This window comes from Glycine soja, chromosome 10 (assembly GCF_004193775.1).
Source record: "Glycine soja cultivar W05 chromosome 10, ASM419377v2, whole genome shotgun sequence".
Lineage (NCBI taxonomy): Eukaryota > Viridiplantae > Streptophyta > Magnoliopsida > Fabales > Fabaceae > Glycine > Glycine soja.
In genome coordinates, this window is record NC_041011.1 from 43,616,025 (window position 1) to 43,629,800 (window position 13,776).

A 13,776-nucleotide genomic window follows, 5' to 3' on the forward strand; every position below is an offset into this window, starting at 1 on the left:
ATACAAACTTTTTCCGGAAGTAAAAACTAAATTCACACAACCTAATCCTAGGATTGGTTCAGTTGCAACATTGCCCATCTTCACAATAGAGCCATCATCGATTGGTCTAAATTCCTTGAACCAACGACGATCTTTGCACACATGGCTTGTTGCTCCCGAATCAAACCACCAAGCAACGTCGTCATCCTGCACATAGAATGCATCAGATATTAGTGATACATAATTTGAATTCGTATTCGAATTAAAATTATTCACTACAATCTGACCTTGTTGCTTTTCAGGATCATTAGACCCACTTGGACCAGCCTTGTTCTTTCCTTTGAACACCTGGCAATCCCTCTTTAAATGACCAGGTTTCCCACACTTCCAACATGACAATTTTGTATGTTTGTTTGGACCTTTGTTCTTATTTCCTTGAAATTTTCGTTTGTTACCTTTAGCATTGTAATTTTGCTTAACTGTTCCACTTTCCTCTACCATATTAACGGAAGAGGAACCTGCTACGGTTTTATTATTGACTTTGTCAATTTCCTGAGCCCTCAGCGACTCCTCAATCATGAAATGACTGCCGAGTTGAACCAGAGTCAACTCTTCCTTCATATGTTTCAAGGTATGCTTGAAGTCTTTCCAAGAAGAAGGTAGTTTATCAATTATAGATGAAACTGCAATGGATTCATCCATTTTCAAATCATGTTGAGTAAACTGACCCAAAATCCGCAGCAGTTCATTATATTGCTCCATAACAGGCCTCGAATCAATCATTTTGTAATTAAAGAAATTACTAACTAAGAATTTGTTACTTGAGGCATCTTCTGCCATATACTTGGATTCAAGAGAGTCCCATAATTCCTTAGCAGACTCAACATTTTGATAAATATCAAAGAGAGAGTCAGACATACCGTTCAGAATGTGTCCACGACAAATGTAATCGTCGTTCTCCCATTTCGAACGCTTCCTTGTTTGATCCAGAGTTTCGCCTTCCATATACACCGGCATCGGTGTACTCAGCACATACACCACATTCAATGTTGTCAAGAGAAAGTGCATCTTCTTCTGCCATCTTCTGAAATCCTGCCCTTCAAACTTGTCCAACTTTGCAAACTTGCTTGTCATCTTCGAACTATCGTTCGTCATCTCGAAAAATTTGATTCAATCTTTTGTTGGTTAATTTTGAAAATCGAGATAATCCTGGATAAATCTGAAGTCGTGTATAAACACTTTCAGATTGAATCAAATTTCGGGGTTCAACCAAAATTGTTCAATCGGATAAAATCAGAAGATTATAATTCAAGAGTTTTGTTTTGGTCTTGTGAGTTTTTCACATGTTATGCTTTCTGAACCAGGATGATTATTTATAATCAAAGAACAGGTGGTTATTGGCGGTTGATGGAAGTTATTTATTTTTAAAAATTGTCGTTGATGGAAGTTTTAGTAACTTCCATGTAACTTCCAACCGTTGATGGAAGTTTTAGTAACTTCCATGTAACTTCCAACCTTTGCCTAAACCGAACATCTCGTTATTACATTAAAACAAGCGTGCACTCTTATTTTAACATAATAAAGAGATCAATTACACTAACATGTAATTTGTGTTAGAATAGGCTAGAAGTATTCTTTGATATACGCAATGGCATGAAAATTATTGATGTCCATCTCAAATTTCCCTGTTAGCCACTTCCTTCATAGTTTCTAGTATAAATTCTTCTATAATTTGTTGTAGCGATTCCTTTGAAATTTAAAAGGAAATTTCTTCTAAGGTTATGCTTGTATAAGGTATTTGTGATAACTTGTATCATTATGTGAAAAACATATCGAATACGAAAATTCTACTTAGTTAACTTAGCATATGACTTCGGAGGATTGGAAAGCAACAAGTCTTTAGCAGAGTTGGTTTTGCAGTAAAATGTTTGGCCAAAAACATGACCACAAATCTCCTTGACTATATTCTGCATCCTGAATCTTCAGTACTGCACTGCGAAACCTCTTGCTCACTTTTGCCCCACAGTAGCAAGTACATACCAATGATGATTGTAAATGCTCCTATTATGCTGAAGAAGATTTCATGAGAAGCAAATTTCAGAATTATAATTCTCATTCCAAGGAATACTGGATGTGTTTGTGCATGATTTTATTTAATTTAGGGCCCAGTAAGAAAATAAATAAACAATGTTACGTGCTGTATTTCATGGATTAGGCTGTATGTAAATCCTTGTGTGCTAACAACTTGTACACGTGCTTATTGTTCATGTTCTGAATTTATCTGCATTTCATGGCTTTGTCATTTTGAAAAGAGAATTCAAAATTATAAGGAATCGGTTATTACCTGCCCAAATAAAGTTTCTCTCCAAGGATAAAGTAGGCTACAAATGCCACTAATATAGTAGAAAGAGGGTTAAACATTGTGACAAAAACTGGTCCTTTTTTCTCCGTGCACCATAGTAGAACATATGTTATCAAACAAGCAACGACAATTCCCTGCCATTAATGATTGATATTGTTAGAACTTAGTACTCTAGATTTCGTACTCTTTTTTTTGGTGCAAAAATTTGTACTCTTTATCAAATGCTTATTAATACTTAACACCATATATTGTAGACCACAAATCAATGTTGAGCCCTATAGTCCATGCTGAACGGTTGTGTTCTACTATAACTGTGAAAACAGCTGATTGTGCTGCTCCAACAAAGCTCATCCACGTCACGAGTGATAATTGGGCAGGGTATCGTTTCAAAGTGGCTGCCTGAATTTCCCCAATCACACTATGTCAGAATTGATAATTTCCAGCAGCAATAAGAAATTAAGAATAAAAACCATTATTTAAACTATTTAACTATGTCTTTTTATATATATTGAATTCAGCTACTACTATTTCTTTATGCATGATGTATAAAATGTACACATAAAACTTCTAATAGTTATGACTGGGTTAAGGTGAAAACCTGCATAATGTACCATATAGACCATGTAACACAGCTCAAAACTGTAAGAAGTGAACCTTTTAACCAGCTCTCATTGATAGCAGCAGATTTTCCTGGAATATGAATTAGTGGACGCCACAAATTTCTCATAAGGTTTCCTTTGTATAGTGCAATGATCAAAGCACCAGCTAGGGAGATCAAGGTCCCTAAAACTTTTGCTATTCCTCGAGAATTTCTAAGATCGAGAAGCTCAAACCTGCATTTAACTCAACTCTATTAGGGATCAAATAAGAAAGGTAAATATTATAGTATGGCTTGTGTTTAAGAACTCCAAAATCATGTAGATAAATAATTAAGCGAACCTGAATGCCACAGCAATGACGAAAGTAAGGGTAGGTATGGTGTTGAGCATTGCAACAATGAAGGTTGGATTAGTGTATTTCAGGCTTGCAAAGTGCATATTAATAGTTAAACTAACCCTGAAATTTTAAGTGGGACAAATTGAGCCTCCACACTTCCAAATGGTGTAGAACTGAAGTAAAAGTATTTGGAAAATTGAAGTCTCACATCGATTATAAATAATTCCAAAATAAAGTATTGGTATCATCTCTATTTGATGCGGGACTTTGGTTTATCCCAATAAGAAGCATGGATTATCCTTACCCTAACAGAGAAAGCACAAAGATTTCCATGAAAAGAGAAAATGTCAGCTTTGGTCTTGCATTTCTGCAAGAAAGCATAAAAGTTTATAGTCAGATACATGATAAAACTTAAAGGATCATACTAAATTCAATTGTCAAAATAAATTGAAATTGATCAAGAGTGCAAGTGCTAAATTTGATAATAAAATACAGCAATGGTGCACTGTTTAAAGCATCCTTGAATCAAATCAAGCAAATGCATGCCACATAGAAGAGAATCATGCAAATGCATATGTACCTCTCCAGAAAGTATGCAAAAGGGAACATCAAAACCGCAGCCAGAATATGCCGATAGGTTACATACACAAAAGGGTTCATCCCATGATCGAAGGAGGCATTAGTGATGAGATATAAGAAGCTATAGCCAAACTGGACTAAGACCATGAGCAGGTGTGGCTTGAAATCTCTGCATTTAGTCACAAAAGAACATCTTTTCTGTTCCATTATAAGTTCAGTGATTGGCTTGTTTCCTGTGCTTATTCACAAGATTTCAAGGATGTTCAACACAAAAATATAATATAGAAGTTATGAAAAATTCCCACAGGATATACTAAAAACTCCTGACTAGGACTTCAAAATAGACGTGTGGCTGGAGAATACAAGAAAGTATATGTTATGAAATTTTTGAAAAATGCTGCAGGTTGAAGATTTCTTAACCAAAACAATAAGTAAATATTATCTTTACTGAGTTAATTTGTTGTGTGTCTTGAACTATAAAGTAACCTCACACGTGGAGCCAATTTAAATAACTGAATTTTGACTTTCTATAGTGATATTATATATCTGGGCATATATATGGCTGAAAAATACGGCTGACCCTCGAAAAATCTTTGTTCCACTCTATTTTATTTATTTTTGCTGTCACTTCTCAGGCTGTCTCGTAGATTCTTGCAATAGGATTTTTTTTTTAAAGGTGATTTATTAATGAAAATATATATAATATATAGCTTTTGTCCTTTCTCCTTAAAAAAAAGCATTTGCCCTTTCATGTTTTGAAAGAAAATACTTTCGTAAAATGTTATTTGAATTAATGAATGCTGATATAAATAAGAAGGACTAATGATCATTCATTGATTTGGAAAATTCTTATTTTTTTGTCTTTGGTTAATTTTGAAAAGACATCTCCCTGCACGAAAGATTAGTTCAACTTTTCTTGAATGGTAGCCATTTTCTGTATTCAATTTATTCTATAGTTCAATGACTATGCACAATGTTGTTATAATTTTTACATTATCCGTCAATTAAAAATTATCCTTCATATAACTTTTATTATATGATATTTAATAAGCTTTCAAAAACTCATAGAGAGCACTCGGGGTTTCAGAAGATTACATATATCTTCAGAATATTTTAAAGGTTTTCACATTCTTTCACAAGCTTTGAGAATTCTACATTACTCTAGAGTTCTTCAGTTCTAAAAATTTCTACACTTTTTTAGAAAGTTTTAGAATTTTCTAAAACCTCTCCAATTAAAGAGGGATTCCAACAATTTCTTTCTCCCTTGACTTTACACGTCAATGCATCACTTTCTAAAAAATGGGTGTGTTCAGCGGTGCATGAGTCTCCTAACCCAAATGTTCGAGCAACTTTTTGGGAGTACATCACCAATCTCGGTCAATTTATTCCTTTCAAAGTCACGAATAATTAAATTTGACACCACACTTTAACCCAAAACCTTAAAACTTAAAGTTTATGAGTTTTTTTCTTAGTGTTCAGCTTTTTTACTTTTACTCAATGTGAAACTTTATCTCACACTTGTACTTTAACACAAAAGAAAAAAGATATATAATTATGTGACAATATATCCATAACTCAGTGCTGACTACGTACTTTTGATTATATTGGTTTAGATTTGCAGCATCACAATTCACAACTTGATAAAGTTTAGTTATACCGTCTTCTTTATAAAGGCGGTTTGATTCTAGACTTTTCTGCCTTTCCTTTTTAGATTGTGCTATACTGCGCCGCTAACTATATAATAGTTGTTAGCTTTACTTATAAATACTAATAGTAATAGATGTATAACTTCCACGCCGTAACTTTCAGATTCTTCTAGCTAGAAATTGTGCAGAATCCTGAACAAGATATATATGGAAGCATTTTACTGGGTATTATAAGATGTCTAAACCCCACATCAAAAGGTATGAAATGTTGGATATAATTCTTAAGTAGCTTGGTTCTCCATTGACAGTTGTATTTTAGAGGGGTTTTCCAATTAAGTATTTGACTGCTTATCAATTTATATCAAAGCTAGTTATTGATGTTAATTTTAGAAAGGGTTACATCCGGAGGGATTGAACAAATAGACTGAGTAAAGTGTCAGTTATTGGAATATCTACTCTCAAAAGCTATAGTATGTAAGGAACTTGTTTTATGTTAGCGGATGCCTAAGTCATAATACATCCAATAGTATGAGATGTTCAATGAGTACTTAATAAATACCTTAGATCTTCCTCTTAACAGCTAACCTTTAAGGACAAAATTTCTCAAATATATACTTGATTGTTTTTCAATTAATCAACACTAATAATCTCAACAACAAATATATAATATATTTACTCGTCGTCAAGTGATTCCACCGTAATTCAACTTTGATTTATCTATAACTACCGCCATGAAATAACATTTACCTAACTGGTCAAGCCCTTGGACATAGGCACACCCCTGACATTATCCAATTATCATATTGATCTGTTCTTGGAAACTTTTGACAACAAAATTTAGATAGAACTTTTTTAAGAATAAATAGTACCGGTAGTAGAATAAGTTAAAATAATAAATGTCATTATCCATTCTAACCTCTCATAAATGCAGAATATTATAGAAAATACAAAAAAAGTAATTTAATGATATCAAACTACTTAAGAAATATATGTAACAAAAAAGAAAGAAAAAATATACCATTCTGTTGATATAATTGGAATTGGACTTGGATTCTCTAAGTTAGGTTTTTCAGTTGAATTTAATCATTGATGAAACTGGTAAATAGTACTTTGCACCTATAATATAATAAAAACAGCTAATTAATAAAAGAATATATGTAATAAAAAAATGCATAGTATTAGTATCCATTTACGTATAGTGTTTATATTAATGGTTTAATTAAATTTTATAAAACAAAAGACTATACTAATAAAAATAAACTTATCGCCTAACATTTTTTCCTTTTCGTTAATAATTTAATTATTATATATATATATATATATATTTATATAAATATATATATATATATATATATATATATATATATAATAATTTTTTTAGTATCCATTCACAGTTAATTTTTTTTTTGTTTCTCCTCTATATTTTTCCTAGATCTGTCCCTGTCTGTTGTGGAAAAAGGCGTTATACTTTCATGGATGATTTGTTACTTCAAAACTAGCTAGCAATCATTTGAGATTCTCTACTTTGCTGACTATACCGTTACTTATTTTTTTTCAAAATCATTTTTATCGAACAGATTTAAACTAATAAATTAATTATATTTGTTATTCGTTAGAATGTGAATAGAATCATGAAATGGACGTTCACATCATCATGATCACGAGCATAACTGCTCTTTGTGGCTAGATAAATAACACTTCATTTGAATGGAAGATGAAGTGAGAGGAAACAAATAAAAGAATATAAGAATTTCAAAAGGATTTTAATTAGAAAATGTGTTATTTGGGTTAATGAAATTAATAAAATTCTTAAATAGTTCAGGAACTTATAATGTAGTTCTATGTATATAATTTATAAGAAATGTAAGCATAATTAATTTGTCATATTTTCTAACCAGCAATAATTCAAACACATCATCAAAACAACCATTGACTTGCAAATGGAATGTGCATAACCCTCAAAGTAATTTGGTGGAGAATGAAGAGATGGCATTCTGGAACTATGGTTGGACACTTGTGGATGCTGATAATAATCAAGCATCTTCATGTTGCGCCACTCGATCTCTCAAGACTCTTGATCTCTTTCCACTGACAACTACCATAATCAATGAAGATTGCACCACACCACCCAAGACTCTTGATCTCTTTCCACTCATAACTACCAGAATCAATGAAGATTGCACCACACCACCCAAGTAGCTCTAACTCTATTGTTCCAAGACTGCATGTGTGTGACAATTGATGTTAATAGCCTATTGCTTAAGGAGATTAATCTCTATATAGGAAACCATGCTAGAATGTTCCAATTACCAAGATTACTAAGTCTTGTACGTGGGACCTATGGTTGCACCATGTGAAAGCATGATCCAAGGTCAACATATTTTCATTCTGGTACAAATCCTTTGGGTATATGGTATATCCTAGTATGATACCAACCACCAAAATTATTAATTAATTTTATCTCATATAATGAACTTGTAACTTAATTCTAAGTGTTTTCCCGCCACTCCGAGTTGGTGTTTGTTGTCTTCACTTTCATTAGTTTAGTTACATCAGATAAATATATTTTGGCTATATAATATGCTCAATTTATAAGGAAATTGTCAAACTGAAATTTTTTGTATTGATACTACATGGTCCCAACCTGTTATATCTTTTAAGTCTATTTAATGTGTATCGGGGTGTTCTTTGTTCATCAATCTCAAGTTCCTTTCATCGTGCATGATGAAAATTAAAGTCTTTATGGACATGTAGTAAATAAGCTTTTTTTGTTAGACTTGGTAACTTTTTGAGTGAGTGAAAAGGTAACGGTTGTTTTTGGGCATGGATCACACCCACTTTTACAGCAACAGAAAGAGCATATGCATATATAATCTCAAGTCTCAACTGTCAATCGTTGTTAAGTTTATGCTCATGGTGTAATGGTGTTAACGTGACATATACGATGAATGAGGAAAACAATAACATAAATGCAACTGATAGGATGCACATGCAAATTTGAATTAAAGTTAATGTTGTTGAAACTCGCATCAAAATCCACAAGTTATTTGTTAAACTGGAAAAGAATTATCCTTTGACATTTTATGCACAATTATAGACTTAGTAGAGTTTTATCATTTTGGTTAGAGTAAGGAGAAAGAATGTCATTTTATGTATATCTATTATAAGAGGAAAATTCTATTTTGGTATAAACTTTTAGTTGGAAATAAATCATGTTTTATTTAACCTCTTTCTAGGTGGTTATAGGTATAATCTGATCTAATGACACAATCAATCTAACCTAAACCAAAGAGGAAAAAATTGGATTAGTAATTTAAATTATCGATCTTGATTGAATTTTAAAATTACGAAGTTGACGGTTGAGACAATTGGATTAGTAGTTCAAATTATCTTCTGAATGCTTTTATATTGGTTTCTGAGGGTAATGGAAGTTTCAAATACAAGGGTTATGTATTGGTGATATCAATTTTCATTATAAAGTATAATTATCTCCCTATAACAGAGGCAGTGGTATTTCTGCACTAGGCTAGTTGGGATAAAAGTTAGGTCAATACTTACAGCAGGCATTTATAAAAAATTATTGAGGTTATCGAGTTCAGCTACATTGAATCACTCTCGTGGTTTGGTAATTAATTATGTGATTGTGAATTCTTATAGAATTGGAGAATTCCCATTTTGGTTTCACCAGACGTGGACAACATGCCTCCAACAAGTTATCTAACCCCCCAATAAATTTATATTTTAATGTACAAGCATACTTTTGATCAAAACCGTGTTCCATTTCCTTTTAGGACACTCCTATGTAATCCCTTATGTTCATTGTTAGTCGTTATTCATGACTTAGTTTTGCATTGAATATTTGCACGGAATTAGTGTTTTACCTCCAATTTATGGTTCTTTTTGTAGGAATTGTACATATTTTCATGTTTAGTGTGATTTTATAGAGTAGATACTCTCATTTTGTGAATTATTGTTGAAGCCACTTCAGTTTCAGACCAAAAGAAGAGAAGACTCAAGTAGCTGATGAATTCGCTAAGCGCGGAAGATCCGCTTAACGAGTGGCATCCGCTAAGCGAGACATACAGCTCGCTTAGCAGGTTGGGAAACCCTAGAAGAGGATCAGTCAGAGATGTGCTCGCCTAGCACGTCGCCAGCTCGTCCAACGAGGTCGTTGTCCCTTTTCACGCTTAGCGCGTTCAGCTCGCTAAGCCAAAATTCACTTACTCTCGCTTAGCGAGCCAGTCTCGCTAAACGAGCCTTTGGAATCTGAAAGGTCCAAGAGCCATTAAAATACTGAAGTTGGCGAAAACTAAAGGAGAGCCGAAAAACAGAGCACAAAGGGAAGCTGAAGCGACAAAGAGAGAGCAGCTAAGAGGGCTTAAGTTAGAGGAGTGAAATTAAGGTTTTAGAGGTTGGAGGAGACATCCTCAACCATTCTTTGCCATTTTCTTTCACTAAACTTTGTTCCTTCCTTATATTGAGAGCATATTTCTTGTAATGGAAGACTAAGTCTCTTGGTTGGAAAGTTCTGCTGAACCTTTGATGTAATACTCTTTCACTATTTATTTAATGTTGTTTTTATGTATTCATTACCTCTATCTATGCTTATTTTTACATGATTGTGGCTTGATCACCCATTTGTATGTATAGTTAGGATTTTGAACATTGGAAAATGCTTTAAAACCTTAGAACTTGAGAGAGCAAGCTAGAAATCTGTATGTCTAGTAATGGAGTGCAGTGATCTAGTTCATATTATGTTATAGACTTAATGTAACTCTTTTAGGCTAAATTTGTTGAGGGATCAAGGACGAGAGTTAAATAGAGTTAAGCTCATTCACTAGAGGGATCTTGGTTTGAGTTATTTCTCAGCATAAGAACACTAGGATAACGTTAAATAGAAAAAAATGCATAATAACATCAAGAGGAACTCAGTAGAACAACCCAACGCTTTTTACTTGACTGTTTTCACTTCTAAAATCCTAGATACTTTAGTTTATATTCAAATAGACCTTAGTACAGAATTCAACTTGATATTTATCTTGCTTTTAATTTCTATAAATGTTTGCATACTGGATGTACAACGTCTGAGTGAAACAAATTCTCTGTGGATACGATACTCGATCTTATCGTTTTATATACTACTTGTACAAATCGATACATTCATTTTCGTTTGTCTTTAACTACATGCTAATAAAGGAGGCAACAATTGGGATTAGGAAGGTGCATGATATGACCAACAGAGCAACGATGGAAAATCATGTCCCTACATATAGCTACTTCACACAAGCACATACACATAAACATAACATATACAATATAATTATGAATTAATACTATTAATATAATTATATAAAAGGATAAACAGATGGACTTTGTTAGAAGGGCACCTTATTCGCTTTATAGTCAGACTTTGGTAACCAGTTGATACTTCAATATCAACTGAAATGTCACATTTGTTTGTATCTTAAACTTTTACAAAGTCAAACAAATACGATCAAATGATGATGATAACGACATTCATTAGACACTCGAAAGAAAAACCCAAAGCTAGCAGCTCAACGTATAAAACAACAACCAAATATACACAAATAACATTACTTACCTGTAAGGCAGCACGTGCTGTGATGGTGATGGAGGGCACAAATGGCAACTGAGGAGTTGACGGCAGAGAGGCTGGCGAAGGGATCGACAGAAATTGGTTGACGGAGGGCATGACAACATATGTATTACAAATGAGGTAGATAGGGATTTCATATGGGACGCGGTGACAATTTCGTAATTAGGGGAGTATAAAATGACCACGGTTATCACGAAAAACTGTCTTTGTTTTTTTGAGCTTATTTACAAAATTGTCACCATCGTACATTCTAAAACGGTTCCTTAGAATGTGTGTCGTAAAAAACAAATTTCACTCCCTGATTATAAAATTGATTATAAAATTGTCACTGTGTCACATTTTAAGATGATTTCGCATAACCGTCTTAAAATATGCATTGTAAAATTATCATTTTTTAGTAGTATCAAGGAGGCTTATTTACCTGGAGGGCATATCCATAAGAGGCTGGATAGGTGCATGACGAATGTTGACTGGTGTATCCTCTTCCCCCATGCGTTGGCAGAATTACTCCTCTCATCCAACTCTGATCACAACCTCATCATGCTGAGTTGTTCAAAATCTAGAACCAAAAGATTGAAATCTTTCTACCTTCAGGCAGCCTGGTCCATGCATTGTGATTATGGCTCAATTGTTTGAGACACCTTTAACAAGTTGATATATGTGAAGGAGGATTCAACCAAGTTTAATGATGAGGTCTTTGGCAATATTTTTTGTAGAAAACATCAAATTGAAGCCAGACTGAGAGGAGTTCACAAACAGCTTGATATTAAACACACTTAAGACATGGTTTTGCTTGAGAAAACCCTCCAGGGTCATCATGTAGAAGTTTTAGCCCAGAAAGAGATGCTTTGGTATCAGAAATCAAGGGAAAAGTGGGTCAAATTTGGCAATAGAAACACTAAAATTTTCCACGCTCAGGCCCCGATCAAGCGCAAGAGGAACAAAGTATCAAGCCTTTTGTTCAATGGCATCTGGTTAATGATAAAGATGTTCTGAGGAGGGAAGCAATCTCTTACTTCAAGAAGCTTTTCCAGGAGAATTGCCAGGGTGATCCTTCTTGCGTGGAAGGGGATAACATTCCCAGAATTGAGCAAGGTCCTTTTGAGGATCTATTGAAGCCTGTTAGTTTTGATGAAGTGAAGGTTGCTTTGTTCTCTATGAGTCCTTGTACAGCCCTTGGTCCTGATGGCTTCCAACCTATTTTTCACTGAACTTACTGGGATACTGTGGGTCATGACATTTGGGAGATGGTAGCCAAGATTTTTGTGACGAGGGATATTAATCCTGTCTTGAATGAGACTCTCATTGTCTCTATCCCTAAAGTTGACCAGCGCATTAGGCCTTTTTTGAATAACCTTATAGGCCCGTTCCATAACAGTTTTATCCCTGAGAGGGGCTCGGGTGATAATGCTCTGATCACATAGGAGACCATTCATTTTATGCATAATCAGAAAGGAAGGATTTATCCCTTTTAAAGTTGATTTTAGGAAGGCTTATGACAAAGTTAATTGAGATTTTTTGCATCTTACGTTTGCTCAATTCGGCCTACCTTCTAGTACCATCAATCTCATCATGAATTGCACTACCTCCACCTCTTTATCACTAAAATGGAACAATGAGGTGTGTCATAATTTCTCTCCCACAAGGGGCCTTCGTCAAGGGGATCCCATGTCTCCCTATTTATTTGTTCTTTGTATGGAAAAGCTAGCTCTTCTGATCCAGCAGAGTGCTGACAAAGGTGATTGGAAACCAGTTTGAATTTTCAAGAATGGGCCGGCTTTCTCTCATCTATTCTTTTTGCTGATGACTGTCTCCTGTTCACTAAAGCTTGACCGAATCAGGTTCGTTTAGTTCACCAAATCCTTCATAATTTCGGTAAAGCTTCTGGGTTGAAAATTAATATTCAAATTTCCAAGTTTGTCACCTCTAAGAATGTTGACAACCGTTATATTATTCAGTTTACCAATATTCTTGGTTTCACACACACCTTAAATGTTGGCAATTTACTCGGGGTTTCCTCTTCTGTATGGTCGTGTAAAGAAGGCAGATTTTGCCTTTATTATGGACTGGATAAATTTGAGATTGGCAGGTTGGAAATCCAAATTGTTAAACAGGACGGGTAGGGTGAGCTTGGCCAAATCAGTTCTAAACTCAATCCCAGTTTATACCATGCAGAATGGATCAGCCAGGGTATCTGTGACTAGCTAGACTCAAGAAAGAGGGAGGTTTAGGAATTAGAACGTCTAGAGAAGCAAACGTGGCTATGCTAGGCAAGCATGTTTGGAGCCTTATTAATGAGCATCATAAACTGTGGATTGATATGCTGGACAGCACATATCTTCACGGGAACTCCATCTTTTTTTGACAAGGAATATCACATACAACTCCTCTTATACCTGGAAATCAATTCTCAAAGCTTCATCCATTCTCCAAGAGGGTTTTAGATATCGGGTTGGCAAGTCATGTGTGTGAGAGGGTTGATTACGTTCACTTTCAAGATGTTCAACTAACCCTCCGTGATATTCAGGGGGCAGGAACTTGGCAATGGCACAAAATAGCAACCCCCCTTCCGACAGATGTTAAGAACGACATCTGCAATATGTCTGATGACATGGGCATTCGTCGTCCTCCTTGTAATTAGTTTAGGCCTTTATTTT

The 13,776-nt window shown here is 34.4% G+C and overlaps 1 protein-coding gene across 3 annotated transcripts; it reads right to left on the reverse strand.

Annotated features, from left to right (window-relative positions):
- Nucleotides 1–1,630: 1,630 nt before the first annotated feature.
- LOC114371041 (WAT1-related protein At5g07050-like) lies at nt 1,631–6,599 on the reverse strand. Of its 3 annotated transcripts, XM_028328441.1 has the most exons (8): nt 6,521–6,599; nt 3,858–4,025; nt 3,582–3,644; nt 3,281–3,397; nt 2,940–3,174; nt 2,582–2,740; nt 2,324–2,475; nt 1,632–2,048 (listed from the first exon to the last, which is right to left on the reverse strand). In XM_028328441.1, exons 2-8 carry the CDS (start codon nt 4,001–4,003, stop codon nt 1,940–1,942), a joined length of 981 nt encoding a protein of 326 aa, XP_028184242.1. In that variant the 5' UTR covers nt 4,004–4,025; nt 6,521–6,599; the 3' UTR covers nt 1,632–1,939. The 3 variants fall into 3 exon arrangements, with proteins under 3 accessions (XP_028184243.1, XP_028184242.1, XP_028184241.1); XM_028328440.1 differs by lacking the exon at nt 6,521–6,599 and having other exon boundaries at nt 3,858–4,305; XM_028328442.1 differs by lacking the exons at nt 3,281–3,397; nt 6,521–6,599 and having other exon boundaries at nt 1,631–2,048; nt 3,858–4,306.
- Nucleotides 6,600–13,776: the final 7,177 nt, after the last annotated feature.

Bases quoted from the DNA above. Each gene is read 5' to 3' on its own strand.
- LOC114371041 (XM_028328440.1), bottom strand. From the start codon at position 4,063: ATGGAACAGAAAAGATGTTCTTTTGTGACTAAATGCAGAGATTTCAAG. The intron at 3,398-3,581 runs GTAAGGATAATC...TTAAAATTTCAG, and splicing joins TTTGTGCTTTCTCTGTTAGG to GGTTAGTTTAACTATTAATA. The intron at 3,175-3,280 runs GTTCGCTTAATT...AGTTAAATGCAG, and splicing joins GTCATTGCTGTGGCATTCAG to GTTTGAGCTTCTCGATCTTA.